Genomic DNA, 24,667 nt, shown 5'->3' on the forward strand with positions numbered 1-24,667 from the left:
TGCTGAACTCAAATAACATTTTTCTCTTCTAAGGGCCTATTGTTACCTAGAGTTTGCTGCATATAAATAAAAATAACTTAGTTAAAGAAAACACACCAAAAATGAGAACAGAATCTAGATCTTGGAATTCAGAAGGATCAAAATTTTCTAAAAAAACCCCACATTATTTCTGCTTGTGCATGATACAAATTAGGACAATTTTAAATAGAGATGCTTAAAGTATAGCTACTTTCAGTAATTCTGGTTGATAGTAAGCTTCAGCAGCTCTACTCCATGAGCATGCAAAATAACCCAGCCAATGGTTTGAATCTCTAAAATTTTCGTTAGAAGTAGCGTAAACAGTTAGGTTTAAGAAGTCAATGCGTAGAAGTGGTTTTGTTTCCTGTTGTTCATGGAGCAGTAAGTTCTGTTCTAAACAATTTCCAGTCATGTAGACCACTTAAATAATAACATTGCTTTCGTAAATCTTTAATGATACTGTCTCCGAGATGTAGAAGAAACGTTTGGTCATCTGCGCGTAGTGCTAGTTTTCTTGTTCTGGTGCAAATTTGTAATCCATCATTTGTCCATTAATAGTGAAGTAGATTATTTCTCCTACTCTTCTCCACTCCCCTTCTTTACTCTTTTGCAATGAAATAGTGACTTTTTTGTATTAAAACAACCTCAGACGTGTTTTGCAATACTGCCATGTTGTGTTGTGAACTAAATGAAAATAGGATTAGATAAACTAAAAAATAGGATTAGATGAACTAAACCTTAAAGCATCTAGTGGCCCATGGAAAATAAATGACATTACCAAAGTAGATTGGTTAACAAAGAAAAATGCTCTGTATTTAAGAACCTCACAGTGTCTGTTGTGGCATTAAAGGAAGCACTGCTCACCTTGCTTGTATATCCACTGATGGATTGTTACTGACGCCTCCTCTTCTTCCCTGTGTGCGCGGTTCTTCCAGCCTAGTTTGTTGCTTAGTATAAATACTTTAGATATCATGGACAAATGATATTTACTGTGGCTTAACAATTTTGTGTTATTTGGGCTTTACAGCTTTCTCATGTGAAGATATTTATGTGTCTAAATGGTCAAAACAGTAGCTTTCAGTCCTGGTATAGAGAGATCAGATTTGGAAAATTTGGCCTTTTGTGAATTCCTTAAAAAAGCTTTGGGTTTTAGCCTGTCTCATGGCTACGCTTGATATTTACACAGTAGAAAAGCATAAGGGCATGTTCTAGTTGTAATTCAAAAGTAATTCAGTGCACAGATAACTAATAGATATTCACCTATGTCTTCCAACTGTACTCATTTTAAAAAAAAAAAAAAAAAGAAACTACAGAAAATCTTCCAAGTTCTGTACAGAACTCCCTTAAGCTGCTGTGGTGTCGTGGTTTAACCCCAGCTGGCAACTAAGCCCCACACAGCCACCTGCTCACTCCCCCCCGGTGGGATGGGGGAGAGAATCAGAAGGATAAAAGTAAGAAAAATTGTGGGTTGAGATAAGAACAGTTTAATAATTGAAATAGAATAAAAATAATAATAAAAGAAGATACAAAGCAAGTGATGCACGATGCAGTTGCTCACCACCTGCCGACCAATACCCAGCCAGTCCCTGAGCAGCGGCCCCCCGCCAGCTTTCCCCCAGTTTATATACTGAGCATGACATCATATGGTATGGCATATCCCTATATAGCCAGTTTGGGTCAGCTGTCCTGGCTGTGCCCCCTCCCACCTTTTTGTGCATCTCCAGCCCTCTCGGTCAGGTGGGCATGAGAAGCTGAAAAGTCCTTGATTTAGCGTAAACTCTACTTAGCAACAACTAAAACATCTGTGTGTTACCAACATTATTCTCATACTAAATCCAAAACATGGCACTATACCAGCTACTAGGAAGAAAATTAACTCTGTCCCAGCCAAAAACCAGGACATGTGGTTTCCAATTTATAGTTCAAAACCACCTGCTTGCATTTCAAGGCAAGCCTCAAGGGCTGTGTTCAAAGAATACTATTTTTGAAATGTGTAAAGGTTTCTTTTTATTAGGAGGCAACTTTCTCAAAGGTGCACTGAGGAAATTATTGTGGATCTGAAACATCCTCAAACCAGTGAGTGATCCAGTGTGAAAATTTTTTTATATAAATATATTTTCAATATAAATACCTTAATGAGATATTGACCCATGAGTGTCCTTGACTCTTCCGTACATTGTATGCTTCACAAGGCAAGTTGCGTTTCTAGCAGCACAGCTCTCTAATACACAGTCTAAAAATCTGGTTCCTGAACTACCAGTATCCAGCAGGTGTTCTTGACGTGGCTTCAGTATCTGGCAATAATGAACAGGGTTATTCAGTGGTTTTGGTCCTCCTTCATCAGAAACCTTGGAATGAGTGATTGTTCCTCCATCCCAAAGTGATGTGCACGTCTTGTTCTGCAGCACTTCGTTGTAGTTACTAAGGATGTGGGACTGGGGCAGAGGGGCCATCAGAAGATGCCACTGAGGAATGTATTGGGCAGTGTTATAGAAACTTGGCTTAAGTTTTTAATTGGTTTTTTTGTCAGATATTCTTGCCACTTTTTCTTCCCTCTCTATCTTTCTTTTCTCCACACTTACTGCATTTTCTGTAATTACAGTTTTTACCTGTTTTGTAGGAGATAGGCCAAAATACTCAATTGGATTTTTATTTAGAAATTGAACCTTTTTGATTTACAAGTGTCTTGGTTTCGGGAGTGAATAGCTGAGAAATACAAAATGTGGTTTTCTTACAAATATTTCTTATAACTCAAGAAAAGCTGATGACAAGAATTAAAATTAGAGATTACTTGTTTACTACTTTTGGGAAATAAAAATCACATTCTGCTGAGTGTGTATGGATATGTTGTATGCTAGTGATGAGGAAGATCTGAAATTAAGCAAAAAGTGTGAGGGAAGTCATTACAGATAGTTTCTATCCCTCCTGCTTTAAGTGCCTTTATTCCGTAAATCCACTTAAGTTAGGAAAACTGTTGGTATTAAACTGCTTTATTTGATTCAATTTACATTCATAGCACAGATCTGATTGTAATTGTCAGTGTGCTTTAGATAGCAGTAGAAACTGGACCAAAGATGATCATAAGACACAAGCATCATTGTCAGAGTGATTCTTACCACTTCTTTTGTCAGAAAGACTATCCATAGCAGGTTTTCCTTTAATGGCTTTTTAGGCTGTTTTGAAGTTGAAGCTTTTTAAGCATTCTGGAGTTTTGTTTGGATGTATGCAATACTCCATAAGATCTCAGAAATAGGAAGTATATACTTTTTCTGTTATTTCTAATGATGAAGAACCCATTATTTCTGAAAGCGGAGTTTTCTTCTCTCTCAAGTCAGTATAGTCAATAAGGTAGTCAAGAATTGGCAGAGCAGTGGGGATAACACTATCTTGTGCCTCAGCAAATTTGCAAGGGTGGGGGCAAGTGCACTCATGTCAGATTTACTTGAGTTGATGGCAGCTAATACTTGCTCTTTTTTAAGTCAATGGAAGAAAGAGTGAGGTTTTTAAAACTACCTTCAATCTCCACATATTGTCAATCAGTTAAAGAAGCTGATGTTTTTGGCAAAAAGAAAAAGCACCAAACCCAGGATGTACCTCTACATTTAAATTTAAAAAAAAAAAAAAAAAAAAAAGTTGTTTCAAAAGCAATGCAAAACCCATGCCAGCTCAAACAAAGCTGTATGCATTTAAAAGGTAACATCTGACATGCAAATACACCAATGGCTTATCTGTATACACCACCAAGGTAGTATACGTGCATGAGAAGTAATACATACACTCTCCAGGGAAATACTGCATAAAACATGACAGGAAGCTTTGAAACCCATGAAAGACGGAGAAGAGAAAGAGATGCTTAACTTTTGTATCTGTGTTGGTTGCATTAAAAGCTCATGGCAAAGCATTGAGCACTAACATAAAACTGCCTAAACACACATATCCTCCAAGCAAAAAGACCAGGAAAAGTTCAAGATGCGATATTTGCAATATATGTGGAGTGCCAGATTAAATGTTATTCCATCCAACTATTTCAGACTTTATACTTTTGTGTCGCACTTTTGGATAAAGATTCTTGCAGTGTGTAGACAGTGAAATCCTGGTGTGAAGAAGTCTAGTGGCAAAATTTGCATTAACTTCAGTGGAAGGAACCAGGGTTTTAACTGCGAAGTACTGGCAGCTTCTCTAATTCTATATATACATCTTTCAGCTTTGAAAAGCCAGTATTTGCCATGAAAGGGATATGCAATCCTTCACTTATCTAAGTGTCTCTGATAGAAATGTTGGATTTTTTTCCCAACTGCATGAACATGTTTCTAGTGAGTCATAGCCCGAAAAAGTAAATTCAAAAAAGTGACGTGAGTAGTTTTACTAGCGGAAAAATCGTTACCTGGCAAAGTTATACTATCTTCAGCTCAGTCACATAAACAACCACTTCTTACTTACTCTTAAAAGAAAGTCCACAATGTTTGATGAAACAATCAGGTTCCTTTTTTATAAAACAGAAACAAAGTTCAGACAACACTTGGATTATACGAAGCATGTCTTAATTTATTTACCACTTTTTACTGCTAATCAGGGAATACTGCAAAAGGTGAATACTATTAGAATCATAGAATCATAGAATCATTAAGGTTGGAAAAAACCTCTAAGATCATCGAGTCCAACCGTCAACCCAACACCACCATGCCCACTAAACCATGTCCCTAAGCGCCTCATCTACACGTCTTTTAAATACCTCCAGGGATGGTGACTCCACCACTTCCCTGGGCAGCCTGTTCCAAGGCCTGACCACTCTTTCAGTAAAGAAGTTTTTCCAAATGTCCAGTCTAAACCTCCCTTGGCGCAACTTGAGGCCATTTCCTCTCGTCCTGTCGCTGCACAGTTTCATATAAATTGCAACCATGAATATGTGATCAGTTGTCACATGGAAAAATGAACCTGCTATCCCTGCATCACTGATGATGGAAAGATGTTTACAACGTTCATTATTTCATTTTTAAAGCTCTTTATAATGTACTGAAAGTTGCTGTCTAGAGGAGATAGTTTCTTCAATGATTTAAGGTGAAAGGTCTATAAAATACACTAAAAGTTGCTTCCTAAAATGTAACTATGCATATGTAAGTATAACATGTTATTGTGCACAATGTTTGTCCATAGTGTTGCAGAGTAAACCTTGCTTGCAAACATGCTAGGGAAGAGCAGATCTGTAACTTTGTTTCCATGTGAAATGTCCATTCAGTGAAAAAATGTCTGCGTCAGAGCAAATGACAGTTTAGGTGATAAATTTTATCAGCTCAATTTAGTGATATCTCTGCTGTGCCCTCACCATGTCCGAGTTTCTCCTTAGCTTCTCTGTCATTTGACCTACTCTTTGCCATTACTGGTTTCTGGGGCAATACAAAATTAGTATTTCTACCTTGGAAAACCACAGCATTTTGAGCAGAAAAGAGATCTTGTAAACTGGGTCTCCCTGCTAAGTCTCTAAATGTAGGCTTTTGTTTTTCCTTGTGTGATTAATTTGTATGTTTTGTTCTGTTTCTCTTTAAATACTGTCATTTTGTGTAATTTTAAAATCTGGTTTGGATTTACAAGCATGTAATGTCTTTAATAGCCTTCAAAGAATTTGAATTGTGTTCTGTGGATTGCTGCTGCAGAAGGATGAAATCACAACATCTCTATTCTTTGAATAGCACCATTATCACTCTGTGTTAATGAAATGATTTCAGTATTACAACAAATGAGTTTTTGAAATTCATTCAGTATTAAAGGGAATTGAATTGTAATTAGAGCATATTTCAAAAAGAGTAAAAGGATCCATGATATGTGCTTAGCTCTTAAAGCACCTAATCCTATATTAATTGTGCTTTGGGCACATCTGCCCTCATGTGAAGGGGACTTTGGCAGTGAAGACGAAAATGTTTTAATGCTTTTAAGGCCAAACAGCTCCTCCAGCAGGCCGGCATTGCAAGAGGAGTACTGTTGGAGAGCACAGGGCTGCTCTCCCTTCCCTTCCCTATCCCTCACACACACAAAAGCAAACTATGTTGTGTTGTAATATTCTCTATAGGTTGCTGAGAGCTCAGCCTAATGCTATCACATTATCTCTTTGCTGTTGGGATTGAGTCTGTGTTAATTTTTTTTTCCATGTTTGGGCAGGGGAAGAAGGTATTTAGGTACCATAATCTGAAATTTAATAATCTTATGTTTTCTCTGTGTCTGTTGTGCTACAGACAAGAAAACATGAGATCATCCATTCCAGCATGGACCGTGATGCTAGCAGAAAGTACCTGGCTTGACCTAATTGAAGAGCTCTGCTGGCTTGTCTGGAGAGGAGGGTGTATAGCATTGTCAGATGCGATTCAGGCTTCACGCATACATAGGGATATTTAGTTCAGCTTTCAGCAGAGGGTATCAGTGAGATGGTAAAAATGAGAGAGCTTCTGCTGAAATTATTTTGAAGAAGAGCTTTGCCCCGTCTGGCGAGCTCCTTCCATGTGAAGGGTTGGTTGGACTTCACTTTTGCTGAATCTACACGCCATAGACTGAAGGCAGCAGGGTTGAAAATAAGGATCATGGATGTGATTGTGTACCTGAAATGCAGCAAGAAGTGGTTTTCTCAACTCCACTTCGGAGAGTTTGGCCAGCTTCAGCATTTAACTGTTACCATCCTAGTCGTTCTATGGTCAGATGAACTACCTTTTGCCAACAATAATTTGCTTTCCATGTTGAGTTGTTAAGGAAAGTAATTTGCCATTTGAAGTTACCAAGCTGCACTCGAGCCCCTCTTCTCTGCTGCAGAGTTGTTTAATGGGCTTTGTGGAAATCGCGTGATGCTCCGCAGGACTGCTGAGCTGTGAATGTGGCTGAATTTGAGTGCTCAGCTGAGCAGAAATGGGCAGAGTGCCTTGTCGGGGAGCCAGGGATTTGCACCAACATAGTTGTACTCAAGCAAGACTTGCTTTCCTCCCTGTCTTGTGTTGGTTTTGAATATATTATTAATTACCACTTTTCTTTCTTTGCAGCCTGTTCCAGCACTACTGCTATGCGCAAGGTGGCATGCGCCACACTTCCTACACTTGCATCTGTGGCAGGTAAGTCGATGGTTTATACTGAACTGTTGCAGTCTTTATGGTCAGTTTCCCACTGGATATTTGTAAAATTGTTCCTTTTAGACACATGATGTGTTTGCAAGTGCCACCAGGGTGAGTTTTGAACTGTTTTCTCTGAAAAAGCCAAAGAAAGGTGGCTAGCGCTGTGTCTTAAAGATATAACTTGGTTACAGATTCTGCTACACTCGAGAGATTCCCCAATGACTGCTGCTACTGCCAAGATTGTGTTTATGCTCACATCTGTGCTGCAATTGGCTTTTTTATTAAATAGTGTTATGGAGAAGGGCTTTAGAACTATTCTCTGTTGCTCAAAAATACTTTCTTTGAAGTACACCTTAAATATTTCATATCATTCTCAAAATTCTTTGCCTCAAAGGTTAGGATGCGATTAAACTAATCTTTTTGGAATTTGGAAATTTTTTGCGCTCTCTTTTTCTTGCTGAGCAGCTAGTGTTGAAGGTATTGTATTTGGCAAAGTATTATAAAAGTTCTCCCTGCAGTTGTAGAAATGCACGTTTTTAATTTGCAGAGAATAGTGTAGGATACGTGTTGAAGAACAGCTGTGTGCTTTGTGCAGAGATTAATCTTATTTAGTCAGTGGAATTAATCTAATCAGAGATATATGACAGTTAGATGAGGCATGTATGTTGGTATATATGTTCCACTTCTAGATCTGCTGCTACTCACAAACATTTGCCCTACACTGAAGTCACATGCACATAAAAAAATAATTTTTACGTTAATGACAACAGTATTATATGGCTTTGAAGGTAATAAGGACAATTAGCATCGTTGTTTCTTTGTGCTGTTTACTCAATTGCTTATTTGTAAATGCAGTTTTCCAATTTATATGCAAAATTGCAGTAGAAGCATGAGCAGTTTTATGGCAAATTGTGCATCTAAATTGTCTGAAAAGTTTCCTGTTCTAAGTACCATCGTATAACTTGAGAATTAACATCCCATTGAAATGAGACTCCATCTCTATGGTATTGTCACAGGCTGTGATGGTATGTATATGGTTTTTCACAGCCATACAGACTTCACATTCACTTACAGTAAATCAGAACCCATGCTGCAGGATCTGGTTTGGGTGCTAGACAACATAAATGGCTTTGCTAAACCTATAGAAACGTTTACCGAATGCTTGTGTAGTGGGTCCTTGTGACCCCGTGGGGACAGACTAAACTCCCCACAGGGCTGAAGAACCCAGGACTTGTGTTACATGACTCAGGGAACCCAGGAGGAGGAAAGCCCCAACAGTAGTTCAGAAATGGGTGATGACAGGAGCTTCCTGGGTGTCCCATCCCACCACGCTGGAGGTCTTTAGCAGGGCATGGGAGTGGTGTTTGAGCTGCCTCTGAACTGTTGGAGGATTTAATACATGGAGAAGGGCTGCCCTTGAAATGCAAGATCCTAACAACATTGTGACTCACTGTTGTAGTTGGGAGCTGGCATTGTATCCTACCACTACAATTAAAAGTGCAGACAAACTTGATTTAAAAAAAAAAATTACATAAGATAGAATACAAAGGCCTTTGTCCGTAAATGACTGTATTCTGACTATGAGTGATGAAGTAAAAATGAATAATATTAACAGTTTTAAGCTAGGTCCTAATAAAATGAATGTAAGTAGATCTATTTGATGAATTCAATTAACATAATAATGCCAAAAATAATAGCCATTTTTTATTACCATGAAAATGTCATGCATTGTAAATATTACACTTAACTACATTTATGATTAAAAATAGCTTTTGCAATTAGGATTTTTGAATAGTTATGTTTTATTCTATTCATGCTGAGTTTTGTTGTTTTCCTGACACTTAAAACTGTGATATTTTGACAGGATATTTCCTTCTTAGATTACAGGCCTGGTAATAATTTCCGTAGAAGGGAATCATGCTTTTAAATAAAAACCAAGTTTGTTACTCCGATATCAGAAAAGGTGTTCACTAAGCTGGAATTCAAGAGTAATCAATACTATGTTTCAGTACAGAAATAAATCTGTTGGCACACGTCAAGTGCATGCATTTGTTGCTGTCCCTGTCCAGTGTTACACTCTTTAGGAGATGGTAGATGAATATTTGGTGTGACCAAATATGCTTTATGTATTCACTTGCATGTATTCACTGTCCAATCAGTTGAGAATAATAACACACATATAACACACATATATTAGTATTACAAGTTGTCACATAGCAAGGTTAGTCCTGTAGTTAGAGATGCTTTCAAACACTGTCAGCTTGTAAGTGGTTTGAAGCACAAACAGACATCACGTAAGTGCAATTAGATGAGAATGGTAGTATTTGATAAATGTACTTGGATATATTTAGAAGTAATCTACAAGGTGTTGACTTCCGAGTAGTGTTCAAATGCTAATGAATTATTCATTGCAGTGTCTTAGTGTACCAAGTAACCATTTTTACAAAGGGGAAAACAAAGGTTAAGTTACATGCACAGTGCGTCCTGGTGACCCTACGATGGATGGCATCCACTGGTAACCAGGCGCAGAGTTTCCAACTGGAGTTAGGTGGAGGCATCAGTATCTCTGCAACCGCCCCAGAAGCCATGGTCAGCTGCTACTTGATACTGCGGCATCTTAGACTTAGGTTCAAATCTTCTTGACAGACGTCTCCAGGCAGATGACAGCTCTCAGCAGATGATACCAGTGATTAAGAATAATATAGTGCATTAAAATGCCTTCCTCTATCTGAGATTCACCATAACTAAAGCTGTTTGGATTAGATTAGGATACTTATTCAATCTGTTTTTCTTTCTTTCCTTTCAATACAACTTTTTAAGATTTCATCTCTTAGATGAAAAAGTGGAGAGAAGGCTGTTTGTGCTTCCTTCTGGATTGATTTTATTATTTAAATCATGATGGAAATAGTTTGCTATTGGTTTTTCTATATGGTCTATTGTTTTTTCTTTAGATGTTCTTAATGCAGAGCTAATAGCTGCACTTTTTGTAATGCTTGATGCTCAGCTTAGTCCTGTTCTTAAAATATTGCTGACATTCCTCCTTTTTCTCTTTCTTCTAATTATTTGTTTTCAGGGTGTTTTCTGATCTAAAATGTGTTTTGGGGGCTTTTTTTCCTTTCCTAGTAATCTGAATCTCTTCCTACTATTTGCATTCTCAGTGGTGTTAATTTGCAGCTTTTCCGCTGCTTCACGCAATTCTTTCTGTAACAAACATGTCTTTGGCACCAGTTAGAGGCAAATTATTAAAGGAATAAAAATAGATACGCAGAAATCTCTTGGAGAATTTTTCAGGTTGGCTGCCTGAAGGCAGACATCGGCATCCCCACGTATGGTGGTTTTCAGAGGTGCTGACCTCCAGGAAGGCAGCGGAGCTGCCAGTGATCCGCACCTCCCCGCAGCGCTTCATTTTAAACCCCGACTTTGGTGTTCTAATGCCAGACCTTTCAACTGTTGCTCCTTGGGAAGAAAAGAAATAGCTTCTACAGGAAGGCTCATTTGCTTTGCCAGTGGCTGGGGGTTTTGTTTAAATTGTTTTGAAGCCACCTTGAAAGTCTAACTGAATCATTATGAACAATTTCTGGTGAGCTGTAGCATTTACCTTGTGGGTACACATCACTTCTGTAGCATTGCTCCTAAAGCATCTTTCCTGCCTTCATCTCGGGACAGCGGTAAAGACGCTTCCTGTGAGGAAGATTGGACTTGCACCTCGTGGCAGGAACAGGCTGGAGGTGTGTCCACATCAGTGTTTTAATTTGGGTCAGTAGTGCATTTCTGAAGCAAGATCTCCCACTCATCCCCAGCTGCGGGGCTTTGCTCAGAGCCATGGACCGATCCTGGAGTGCACGTGCTGGATTTCTTTTGGGTGAAAAACAGCTGGGAGAGCTTTCAGGAGCAGGTCTGCTGTGCCTCAGTTGCTAATGGGTGTTCATCCCAGGGGACCTGCCCAGAGCCAGTCCCAAGTAAGCAGACCTCCTCACCCCAATCACTTCAAACAGACAAAAAACCTGAAATGCATATGGTGTGCATATCTGGTCTTCAGCTCTCTGTGGTACGATCCCAGTTACGCGACAGAGCCGAGATGTGTGTGATAGATAAGGAGTCTCAGATGCCAAGAAAGATTGTGTGCTGCTTAACACTTCACTAACGGTGCTGAAAAACAGATTTTTCATGCATCTTCCATAACAGTTGGTGCCGAACCTTCCAGAAATATTTTGCAAACTAAAACCTTTACATTAAAATGTGCAAAAGAAATCCCCCATCTTTGTATTTGCAATGTCTATTGTTGAAAGCATTTGTGCAGTGCTCATATTTGAATATATGACTTGTTTATGCAGCTGGTATGGTATATGACACTGAGGGTGCCAGCATATGATGATAAGTAAACAAGCTATCTGCAAATACATTAGCATGGAGTCATGCCCTTAAGCTTCATGATAATTTTTTAGAAGTTGATCATAAATATATGCATGTGCTATTTGCTTCTCCTGCTTTATCCCCATTTTTAGAGGGAGGTAAGGAATAGTATCTGCAGCTAAAATCCTGACAAACTGCTGTGGAGCGTGTGTGAGCGTGTGTGTGCATGCCAGGTGTTGGGGTTTTTTACTGTTTTTGTGTTTTTCCTTAAACACCAAGCATGTGGGTTCAGTGTCGTGCATAGCAGCAAGGTCATTCCAGTTGTTTCCAAGTGCGATTCCCCAGAATCGCAGCCCTCCACCCGGGAGACAGTTCTCCAGGCAGGAAATGATGCTGCCTCCTCTCGTCAGGCTGATAGTCCAGCGCAGAGGTAGGAGCTGTCTCTGCTGCTGTCACCGGCACGTGAAAGGAGACGGCTGAGACTGGAAACATGGTTCCCGCCATACACGTCACCTGGCACAGAAGGCCCTTTTCTTTTGATTGCAGTCCATTGCCCTGTTACAGATCTTTTTTTTCAGACAGAGCAAGCTAAGTTTGAAAGTGTCCTGGTGTGGAAAGCTGGAATTGTGGCCAGAAAGAACTATTCCACCAGTGCCTAGGAGACAGGACATCTCTAAAGGAAGCTCACGTCTGTCTTCATCTTGTGTCCAAGCTTTACGGGGCCATTTTTAGTTATCTGCACAACAGCGTAGGGTCCCAAGTCAGGTGTCCAGGAAGTAAAAAGCAGCCAGCTAGTAGCCGGTTGTAAAACTGTGCTTAAGCCATTGGGCCAGCATCGCAAAACAAATCTGTTGCAGCCTTAATTCTGTGGGGTTTTTAAACTCTTGATTTAACAACTGTAATTTTTCCCTTTGGAGCGTGTATTATTTTAAGAAATACGCTTCGTATCAGAAAATCATTCCCATGATTCTGAAACATTGTCCTTCACTACCTTATTACATAGCGATCCTTATATGCAAAAAAAAATTAACAATAGAAACTTACTGCTTTCAAAATATTAACATGATCCAGCCCTTTAGGTTGAGAGCCTTCAGAAATATAAGGCAGCATCTACTTTCTCCTCCCTAATCATTCCTCATGGAGTTAATATATCTGAATGACCAATGATCTGTTAGATATCTAATTGATCACAAGTGCTTAATGTATCTTGAAGGTAATCTCGTTTTGGATACAGTGCCTGTTTACTGGTTTTGTGATTGCACGTATCAGGAGTCTAATATGAAAAGTATGTCAGATGGCACATTTACTCCAGATACAACAAAAGATTCATTGAAATTGAGCCTTGGATTCCTTTCACCTAAGATACGAAGCTGTTCCACCATCACAACTTGAAAGAATCAAATTTCAGCGGGATGACCAATACAGTTTCAGTGAAAGGTGAGATACAGCTGGAGGGGTCAGAGAGATGCCACAGTAACCCTGTCCCAACACGTGTATTTTTAGATATGATACAATTCTTCTAGCTTTTTCAAGAGAAAAAGAGAGAGAGCATCTATCTGAGGAGAATAGTAAAAGAAAAATAGGTAGAGTTCGAGATCTTTACCAGTCTTTTAACTGACGTTTGATAGATCTGGGGGAGTATCAGTAGACAAGAGAGGATGCCAAGGCCAAATATAGGTCACCAAATGGATCGTGGAGCTTCAGAAGCGCAGAACAAGGGTCCATCCTTCTCTGGAGATGTTTTATTCCTGTGAATCAGCAGTTTAGTCTGAAAGGTTTCCAGGAATAAAAATCTTTTCTTTGTAATGTGATTTTTAATAAGAGGTAAGAATAGAGTGACAGTTCTCATGCCTGTTATTGCTGCTGATATTGTATGCTGCGAGTGGTCCCCGAGCAGCGTGCAGTGTATCCACTCCAGCAGAGATCACGCGTAGCCGTGCCAGAGGTGCACTGGAGCTGTTTACTTGGACAGCTGAATTTTTCCAGTCCCAGTGACTCCTAGAACATTTCAAACATGTCAGATTTTACTCCAGTGGAAGTTAATTTTTTATGCTTCAGAATGTTTAACCTCAAATAGGGAAACATATCACTTAGTAATTAAAAAAAATCCAGAAGGTAATAAATGGGTATAGGTTGAAAAATTACTCTTGCATAATTGCTTCGTTGACACTGTCATGGACGTGGGAAATATTTATATGAACTATGCCAAGTTCCTTCTGCTGAAAGGTCGTATCTTGCAGCCAGAATAGCAAAATGCCCGTTCCATACCCATTCCTGAATTACAGCCCACACCAGGGCAGGGCCTATGGCAGTTCTCACAGACTGCAAAATTTTGTGCTTAATATATGAATACACTGATGTTTACAGTGCCACATGTTTACAGTGTTCCTTCTCATGTTGTGTGTTACTGTTTCTCCTTCCATTAATTGTGCTGAATTTTCTTTTTCCCTATCAGTGGGGAGAACTCATCTGTTTTGCACTACGGCCATGCTGGAGCCCCAAATGATAAGACTATTGAAGACGGAGACTTGTGGTAAGTAAAGGGTTAGAGTTCGTTTGATATTTTTGTTACCCTACTGATATTTCCATACATGCATTGTGTGTACTCTTGGACTTCATTAGTAAAATGATGGCTGCATAATGATGAAAGTCTAAATCTTTAAAATAGCATGTAATTTTGCATGCCAGACTAGTCTGATTTCTTCCAAAGGTCCTGTTTACCTGCATCTCCAGTTGAAAGGGAAAAGAGAGATTGTTTTCAAATACTTCTGTGCCAAAAGCACCTGGTTTAAGAAATGGCTGGATTCTAAGTACAGGGGGAGTTGCAAAAATTGGCATCTGAGTTTGCTCTTGAACCTCAGATCCAAACCTCAGCTCTGATGGTGGGGTGGAGGGTCAAGAGTGTGTTGGCTGCTTTTAAAGAATTGCATCAAATTGCAATATGGATTAGATCTTCCAAATGCTTATGTGCACCCAGACGCCCCGGCCTGAAAGTAGACTTTTGAACATGTGAGGAGATCAAACTCATCTCAGTTCAGGTTAGGCCAGGGTGCTTCCAGTTCTGTATTGTGCCAAAAATTTCTAAAAAGATTTTGCTTAGAGTTTAGCATTGCCATAATACAGTTGCAAATACCATAAATTTTCCTCTACTTGCATTACATATCCACATGCTTTGCAGTATCACTGCAGGTAAAAACAGGGTGAATGAAAGCACCAAATACATTGCTATAAGTTGAAAGACAAACCTAATTGTGTGGTGTGTAACATAGCAGAATATAGCTTTTGTACTTCACCTCCTAAGACTTTGGTTAAAAAGCCTGCATTTATAAAAGTGCAGAACTAGTTTTGGAGGAGTTAATCACTGACATTCAGTGGAGGATATGTCTTGGATTACTTTTGTAGCACATACAAAAAGGGTGCAGGCATGTATTTTCACTGTTGAATGTAAAGGTGTGGAGGAAAGCAAATTAGTATTATCATAGATAAGCTCAAAAGCTATTATGGAAAACAAATTGAATCTCAGAAGTAAAAAAATATGCCTTGTTGGTTAATGTTCTGGGCACATCTGCAGGTGCTGCAGAATGAACTTACTGAATTACAGATAGGTGATTTCTTTTTAATACTGTAAAAACTTTTTTAAAAGCTTTTTGTACAATAGTTTATGTATTATCTTCATCTGTGGTGAATAGCTTACTAAACCCATCAAATACTAACTTTAATTTATTGCAGGACAGTAGCTTTGACTTATGATCACGTTGTGTTTGAGTAGATAATATGCTGTGAGGTTTTTTTTGATCAGGCAGGACACACCAACATGATACTGTATTGGCTGTGGCATTCAATTAAGTTTTCAAAAAAAGTGCGTAGCCTGCAGGAAATCTCAGCATATGTTACTGAGAGAAGATAAGCCGCAATGCATTATGATGTCCTGTATTTAAAATTAAGGCCTTTAAATGGTGCGGGGAATAGGATATTGGGAGACCTCAGGGTGAAGGAGGTATATATAGGACCCTTTTACTTACAGTCTCTGAGGGCAGTTTAGTGGATGGCTGAAGTCCTTCCTAAACCCCCAGAGCACGTACCAAGACTCTTCGCAAACTCAAATTTCCTGCTGTTTTGGCAAAATCTTAAAAAATGTTTGGGTTTTATTAGCCTCAGATATCTGAATATCAGAAAAGCGTAATCTACCAAGTACATAGATCACTTAAGTGTTTCAAAACTACTATACTGCAACCCCACTTGGTAACCATCTCAACAAAGAGAACAAGGTTTAACCTAGTTTGAAATATCCTTTTGCTGAAACGGTCCAATTGCATCTTTGTCTTTATGAGATGAAGTTTGTCAGGTGCAGATTGGCTTTAGCAAGTAAGTGCTCGTGTGCACAGGCTTCAGTCTCTGCCCTTGCCTCTCCCACTGGCTGATACTCACGTAGCCATCAAACTTTGTTCCACACGATTGTCTTAGTATTTTTCTCAAGTGAGAGTAAAGAATTTGTAAGAAAATGTAATTTCATTTGTGTAAAGATGATTTAAAAATACACTCATTTTCCACAGTTAAAAATAGTGTTTTGGAAAAAATCTTGAGCTAGAGTACTTTAGCAGCATACAAATTATGACAAGGCACTACCTGGGTGGTTTTACAGTATGCTTTTACAAATTTCTGAAGTGGGTGTAGATGTGTATGTATATGCATACAGAACAGGTTATTAAAATGACAGTATGCTGATTTGTATGTATAGGTTAGAGTTTGTATATTTGGCTCTCAGTTAAGCTTTTTAATAGCTACTGGGAGCCCTCTGTTGGATAATCTTAGGAAGCCCTGAACACAGGGAAAAAATGGCTTTACTGTTGGTGAGAAAGAGTTTAGGAGTGTTTTAAGGGTTATTTCTGCTTCTGCCAGTATTTTGGTATAAATCTAATGTAACAATTCCTATACTTGTGTGTAATGGAATCGGAAGATTGGGTACTTGGTATGATTTTTATTAAATTATTCAGTAGGATTTCATGTCTTTTTCTTAACATTATGTAGTGCATATGAATAACATTCACGAGTTTTACAGAAATGTGCTGCTCGGGTTTTTTATGTAGGAAGCAGTGCAGTGCAGTAAGTGTTAGTGAGTAAGTCAACAAAGCACCTGAATATTAGAAAAAATACATTTGGAAGACTAATACTTTGCTTCTTTGAAACACTTGAGTGCACGCATTGTTTGCTCTTTTAAAAATATAAGTTACAAGGATTTGGTGGTATCAACAGGAGATCATAGGCAAAAATACTTGTGCTATTGCATTTTCAATTTTTTTTTAAGACTGTTGTTCTGACTTCTCCTTCAAAAATTGTGGCAGGTTTAGAACAGCCTGGTTTTATGATGTTCATTTTTTAAAATTAATCTACATCAAATGGTTTTATTACTTCTGTAAGAAACTGGTATGGAATTACATCTCTGATATTGCATCGTAATCCACGTTTTTACAGGTACAGCTTCTGCGCTAAAAGATCTCAGTGCAAGACAAAGACTATAAAGAGAATTTCTGACACTTCTTGTTAATATGGACTGTCTTGCTAAGCAGGGCTGTCATTTTCAGTCTATTAAAGATTAAAACCAAAATAGCTAACTAACACAAAGCATTATGATTGACAGAGAAAGAAATTAATATTTTTAGGGAAGTTTAAGTATTCAATAGATACATGCACTGAACTGATATTGATATTAAAAGTAAATATTGCAGTAACAACAAGTCAGTGTTTTATATAAATAATTCATGTACTATAACGTCTATGTGGTGAACATTTAAATTGTATGATCAATATGGTCTAAACCGAACACTTTTCCTAAGCAAGTGTCTATTGTCTCCATGGTCAAAAAGGTCATGCAGATAAATGGGTAGGCTGTGACCACCCTTGTGAATTGCAATTTTAGGCACTTGACCCTTTCACTCGGTATTACCTTTGAATAAAATCTACTCAGAATTTTGCACATCGCAGCCTGCAGTGATGACGTACGGCAAGGCTAATGTAGAAATGCTGATTTTTTTTTTTTTCTGTTGTCTTAAACCTGTGACAGCTTAGATTGAAACTGAGCCCTAGACTGAGATTTACTGCATCATCTCAAGGTATTGCATTACTCATTGGGTGCCAAGACGCCTGCTGTTTCTGTAGTGAGGCTGTAACTACGTTTTGTAATATGGAAAGTGGAGTCATAAGCAAAAGTGCTTGTTGTAGTTTGCAATCTCCTGCCCTGTACACGAGAGGCCTCCATCAAGGCCAGAGCCAGAAAGTAACAAAACCAAATTTGCCAGGGTTTTTGAGCCACTCTCCCAACCACCCAGTCCGGTTTGGATAACCAAAGGTCTTCAAAGTTTGCTGGGGAGTAGAATGAAATTAAAAGTTGCTACTCAAGAAGGAAAACGGAAAAAAAAAAAAAGGCAAACAAACAAATTCAAGGAGCAGAGATCTGACTCCCCGCTGTGCATAAATCAAGAGCAAATGAGCACCTGGGGCTCCTGTCCATCAAATGCATCCCCTGCATGACATGTTCTTCCTGGGCAAGTGGTCATGATCTCTCCTTTTACAGGTATTTTGCTTTTATTCGCACTGGGGAAAGAGATTGGTTCAGTGGTTAGAGAGCCCTCGTGGGAAACGGAAACCTCTGGTCTCAGCTCTCTTCAAATTGATCTCTGACTTTGGCTGGAACTTATGACTTGACCCTGGGAAATAGCATCCGTGAAAAGTTCAGTCAAAGCCAGTGTGTTTTTGCGAGAAGAGTTGGTCTCAACAAATCAGCATCTGCCTTCTGAGAAATGGAAGCATCTGCGTTCTTAAAATGAAGCAAGCAAATTGCCTTGGCTCCTCCATTCTGTCTTCTGCCCCTGTCCTACCAGTGCTGCAGCGTGAAGTCATACCATAGCTGTCAGGGAAGGAGAAAACTGGCCATCAAAATAGATAGGGTGCAGCAGAGGAAGCCTGTGGCAAGGCAAATGTCTCTTCTCACCTTTGTGGTTCGGTGGTTTGCTGTAGGAACCATCGGAGGTGCTGAACCTGAAGTGTGTACTTTACGTTTTGATTTTGAGAAGGTATTTGGGAAAATGATAGTGTATTGCATTCAATTTGCTGCCTAGCAGTTCGTGCAGCCTGCCTTTGTGGATTTCTGGCATTGCCATGCACCGAAGGCATGTCGGGAGTTGATTGTTGTATTGCAATTGATCAGCAGGGCTCCTGCAGTGTTTGACAAATAGAAAATGCTTCTATAACCTTAAAATAAAGGTTGATTCTTCATGATGAGGCTCACGCTTAAATAATAGAAATGTGAGAACATAGGCCTGACCCCAGATGTCACTGAAATAGATATGACTATTATCTGAGATAGTTTTCTGCAGGTGTCACAAGTTGCAGGTCTTGGTCTTTTTATGGCATCTAACAAATGTGTCTCAGTGAAAGTTCAGCACTTAGTGAGCAACTTTTATTGGCAGGTTCACTTACCTTCAAGCACTTGGTGACATTTTGGGGGGTTAGTTGGTCCATTCTGGTTTTGCAAAATACTGAAAATAATTGTCTATTCTGCTGAAGCACTCAGCATTTTTAACATTCTGAAATATCCTCCTAACTCACAATGTTAATGAAGTTCTGCTGGATGCATGGCACGGTCTCCTTTCCCCATGTGTGGGCAGGTCCCTGCTCTGAGCACCCTTGCCAGCAGAGCCCCGAGGCTGTGCTGCGCCTGCTCTGCGCACCCCGAGCAAAACGGGCGCTTTGGTACGTCCACCTGCGGGTCCAGGGTCCGATGCAGCATGGGCAATTAACAGGGGATACTAGTCCTCCCTGGAGTGAGGGCCAGAGTGTAATTTATTAGGAGGGCTTGGGTAAAAACATAAATAAGGGGAGTACAGCATCAGCTGCTTGTGAAGTGCAGCAGACCTCAGAGAGAGAGACCATTAACCTTGTATTCACAGTGGCCCTATCTATTATTCATAAAATAGAACTAACTTTAGAAGTTCAGATGGAAGCAAGTTGGATCATCAGATGGTATCTTTCATTTTATTTGACTGTTTCTTTTAACACTCTCCGATTTAAGCTTACTGATTTCAGTGAAAGCGTTGGGAAGAGTACAGTACCCTTGGCGAAGCAGGACACTACCTGCTGCAAAAGCTCATGGCTGTTCCCACGACCTTCTGGTGATGGCAGTAAAATGAGTTTTACGTGCAAATATTTTTATTGCATTCAGGTAGCAGAATTTAAGCACTAGGGAAGTTTTGTTAGTGTCACAAAATTAAACACATCCTGTCATAAAAGTACAATCTTAGCATGAAGGCATCGTGTTAAATGTTTTAAATATGTCTTGGCTAAATTAACAGGTATTGTTATTTGCTTAGCCAAATAATAGAGTTGGGGATATGGAAAGCAAAAAGACAGAATAATTTAACTCTGAAGAATATTTTTGTGCCTATTTCTTTCCTTAATATCCTAATGCAAATTTAAGGCATCAGAATAGTATTGACACCAGGGGGCACTAAAATAAGTGGTCTCTGGAAGGAGGTGGTGATTGTCCCATGTATTGATATTGGTAACGTGTTGTACTTGCCAGAGCAAAGGTGCAGCATCCTTCCAGGAGCACTTGCCTTTATGTGTGTAATATGCATGCCACTCGAGTTGTGTTAAACTTGGGTTTGTTTCCTTGCATTTGGCACTTGTATGTACCTTTTAATAATTTTTTTATTATTATAACTTCTGGTGCTGTCAAAAGATCCTATTTAACTTCTAGTGCTCCTCCTCTTGTCGTTTCAGAAGTTTTGTTCATAGGGAATTTTTCTTGACTGCAAGTACAAGTAGTTGCAAAAGGTTGTTCTGGATGAAACAGAGAGGAAAGATGCTAAGTTTTCAGGGCTTTTTATTTTTTAATTACTCAAAAGAGACATAGGACAGTTTTCAGGCTTCCCGGAGTTGTTGGTCACTCCAAGGTGTGTGAAAAATACTGCAAAAGAAAGTTGCTTATTGCAAGAACTGGTCAGATTCAGTTGTTCATGGTTATTTGTGAAGGCTAAGCCTTCTATTAGGTAAACTAGAACTTTGCTAATTTTAGTTCTTTGATCTAAAAACATAATATATGGTTTGCTACAATCAAACGATTGTCATTCTCTGTATAAGCTATGTGCATTTATCTTTTGTCTATACACACACAATATGCATATGCAGTATACATACTACATTGAAATTATATCAGCGTATTTATCTTAATATTATACAGTATTACTTGTATAAAATGCATTATTCCCTTTTTTGCAGGAATGAGTAAGTGTATAATGTAAAAGGACTTTTTATGAGTACTAAGTGGCTGTCAATTTATTTCAGGAAAATATTGAGAAGACTTTCAATAAGTCAACTGAAAGACTTACGTGAGCTTGAAAAAAGCATACTACAAAAGATGATAGAAGTTTGCTGTGACTCTTTTCCTCTTTTTTTGGAATTTACACTGTGTTTTATCAAGTTTTGTGATACTAATGCCAACCTATAAACCAAAATTCATTTGTCCAGGTGGGGGCAATGTTGCATTAAAAAGCAGGAACTGACCAATCTTTTTGCATCAGATAATAGAAGTCCTCCCTTTTCCACCCCAAGTACTTCATTGTCTGCTATTAAAACAATTTATCCTACGGAACAAAATACTGTATTTATTACTTCTTGAAAGCACTGCTTTTAAGATCCCAGGATATTAATGTGTCAGATGTAAATGCTCAACTATTTTATGTGGGTGAGACTAGTATTTTCATTTGGCCTTGTGCATTTTTTATGCATTTTGAAGTTTGGTGCTGTAATAATATGCAAAAATTATGGTTAGCTTTAACCTTTCAGTCTGCAGTTTTGAAATAACTTGTTGTTAGTTATGGTTTTGTTTCTAATAATAATACGAAGTACATTGCTACTACTTACTGGTTGATTGCAAAATCAACTGGCTATCCATTTCTGAAATAATTCCTTTGGCTTGATTCCTCTGGTTTGATTAATATTTACTATTTTCATCAAGTGTAGGTATTTTTTCCTTTTGTTGTGCCTATAGACTATATTAATTTTATGCTAATCTAGAAAAATTGAATTTGATTAAAAATAGAAAAATATATTTACTAGAATTAACAATAATTTTGCTCTAATTGAATATTTGTTCTGTTAGTACTGGTTAATGCAGTCTATGAGATTGCCTACTGTTAGAAATGTATAAGCCTTTTAGCCAAAGCAGAGTATTAATAGCCTGTTTGCTGTAACAAATTTTAGCTTTCCTTTAAGTGCTGTGTGATGGTCTGCCTTTTAATTTTATGCTCTCCATACATTATAGTGTAAATGAAACGTCTTTTTAATTGTCACCTGTAAATGAGTTTTATCTGTCATAGTTTTAGATTAACATTCCCAGCGTAGTCTGAAAAAACCTGAGAGCTTGAACTTGCTTTGGTTGTTGTTGGACTGATTTGACTAGGGCGTTCATCTCTATAACTAAAACAAGCAGGGTAAAACCTAGTGTTTTTTAATAACTGTTGATGTATTGATCATTTATAAATGCCGTGTAGTGTAATCCACTTTTTATGGTGGTCTTTCTTAATACAGATACACATAAAGTATGTTAGTACTCCTCTTGACGGATGTTGCTTATCTTGGATGGATTTCAGTAGCAAAGTCTTCTTGCTCTTGGTGTGGGGAATTCAATTGTATAGGTCAAGATACAATTTTAAACCACTCTATGGCTCAGAGGGAAGGTACAGTTAAGTCTCCAATGCACCCTTTATGTATCCCCCCTGAACCAGACATAATTCCCAGTCCCTGTGTTCGGCGCAGCGTTGGGTCTTCTCTTGCGTCTCTTCAGAGAACCACTTGTTACCCCATGAGCTGGGGCCTCAGGAGGAGTCCTGCTAGTGTAATACTGCTCCACACCTAGGGTGAACCAATTTAGGTCTTTAAGGCAAGAATATTTCTGATGTCAGTTGTACATTGCAGTACTATACTTTCAGCTCAAGGTGCTGCCATGAAGAGTAGGTATTTCTTCCGAATAGGAAAAAAATGTTCTGGCAAAATAGCATGCTTGGCTAGGGCATGGGCAGCCTCCTTTTCTGAAATACTAGCTGCTGCCTTCATTTCTGCACACTTGGCTTGAACATTTGGACCTGTGCATGAAAAGGCTAGCAACTGTGTTGTCTTTTTTTGCATTCAGTTGTCATCTTCTGTAGAGTACTCTGAAACCCCTGTCTGATGGATTCCGTTTCAGAACTGATAATTTGGAGATTGCTTGAACAACCCCAAGAACAACTATAGGATGTCTAAAAACGAACCTGTACCATTGGACACTGGCCTGGTTTTCATCATGAAAAAAAATTGCTTACATGGACACACGTGTGTGTGAGCGCACACATACACACATAAAAAAACTTGACAGTATTTACAGTAAAAATCAGTAAGTAAAGGTCTGACACTTCACCTACTCCTGTGATCTCCAGTGGTTGGTTGTCTAGGCTGGGGAACACAGGTCAGAGTCTCCAAAAACAGCTGCTGAAAGCTAAGGCTCTTAAGTCCAAATGTTAATGCCTAAGAATGGTGGCCCACATTAGAAGTATCAAACTTCTACAATTTACCTTTAGTAGGTACCTTCCACTTCTCAGTAGACATCTAGAAATGGACTGGTTTAGGTAACTGCAGAATTTCAGTAACTTGAAAATGTAGCTGTGCTGTTGTTACCCTGTGCTGGTATCTCACATTCTGGTGAGAAGCTAATGAGGTTTGTTCTCCTGGGTTTGATTGGGAAGTACTCAGCTGCCAATACAGGTTTCTCCTTGCACACTCCCTTCTCTTCCCTGCAGCTCTGGCATCTTTGCTCCTTGTTTGAGCAAGTCAGCTGGAGCAGTGAATGCCCCAGATACTGCCTTTCCGATGGGGAGGCTCCTAACGGATGGAATATGGCCAAGACTTTGGGTTTGCCGCCATCTCTGTTGGGTTGACTTTTCAGCAAAGAATTGTCTCTGCTGAAGAGAGTACTGTTGCTTATTAAATATGCCAATTAAAAATGGATAATAATTAGGATAATAAAGCCAGAAAAAAATCACCCATTCAGCAAAAAGACAAGTCAAACAGGTAACCCTTTTGTCAGAACTTCACCTGAGACTTTCCCTGATCTCTGGCGTATTGCCTGCATGGGCCCAGCGGAGGTGTTAAGTAGGCAGTACTGACACTTTACCTTCTGCATCTTGTGAAGCCTCCGTTGCTGCCGCCTCCTTCTCCTAACCCAGCAATACTAGCTTGGTGTTCCCAATTTTTTATCTGTATGCAGCACTTCTGTATTAAAGACATCCCTCTGCTTAGCAGAAACACTGGGAGATGGCACTCAGGGGTGAATTTAGCTGTGAACGAGCTAATGAAAAGGTTTTTGGCTCTTTGCTCTGGCAAACTTAACATTTTTAATAAGGCATTAATGCGAACTGCACGGGGGTGGAAGGGGGGTGATACTTGATCATGGAAATTGCTTAAGGCAATTGTCTTAGGCTTAAGGCTGTTGTCTTAGATTTCTTCAAGAGATAGATACTGTAAGCAAGGGACGACTTCTTAACCTGTATGTGAAAATAGCACGTAAAATCTTAGTAGAATATGTGGGTGTTTACTGAACCAACTCTTACGTCCAGCTCATTCAGTGAATTCAGTGAGATTGAGATTTCATGTCCTGTGAGATAAATGGATCTGAAGTTCTGCTTGACTCCAATTATTGTGAGAGAGGACACTCCCACGCACTTGTTGGTTGAGGAAACCCTTTTTTCTTGGCAGTAGGGATGGAGTAGTAGACCAGAAGCACACCTTCCTTGGGACTGCAGGGCAGAGCGGGGCACACCCACCTACTGCTGCTCATCTCTGCATCACGCTGCTGCCCTGCTTCTGGGAGCCAGTGTCTCTGTGTCTGTGGCAGTGAGAGGAAACCCTGGGCAGTGCAGGGCACGAACACCTGGAGAAGGTTTTTTTTTGTTTGGTTGCTCTCTTTTTTTTTATTGTTTCCTTTTTTTTTTCTTTTTCTTTTTTTCTTTTTTCTTTTTCTTTTCTTTTTTCTTCTTCTTTTCTTTTTTCTTTTTCTTTTCTCTTTTCTTGTTCTTTTCTTTTTTCTCTCTTTTCTTTTTTCTTTCTCTTTTCTTTTTTTCTTTTCTTTTTTCTTCTTTTTTTCTTTTTTTCTTTTTTAATACAGCCAGCCCAAACTT

At 39.0% G+C, this 24,667-nt stretch overlaps 1 protein-coding gene across 1 annotated transcript in view; it reads left to right on the top strand.

Moving 5' to 3' along the window:
• Window positions 1–24,667, top strand: part of PEPD (peptidase D) — a gene marked incomplete at its 5' end in the record, with an annotated part of 137,340 nt that overhangs the window by 67,515 nt on the left and 45,158 nt on the right. The window contains 2 exons of the mRNA XM_009574905.1: window positions 7,038–7,106; window positions 13,915–13,992. Coding sequence (XP_009573200.1) covers window positions 7,038–7,106; window positions 13,915–13,992 — 147 coding nt within the window. The remainder of the gene's footprint in view (window positions 1–7,037; window positions 7,107–13,914; window positions 13,993–24,667) is intronic.

Source organism: Fulmarus glacialis, unplaced genomic scaffold (genome assembly GCF_000690835.1).
Source record: "Fulmarus glacialis isolate BGI_N327 unplaced genomic scaffold, ASM69083v1 scaffold25103, whole genome shotgun sequence".
In the NCBI taxonomy this organism is placed as follows: domain Eukaryota; kingdom Metazoa; phylum Chordata; class Aves; order Procellariiformes; family Procellariidae; genus Fulmarus; species Fulmarus glacialis.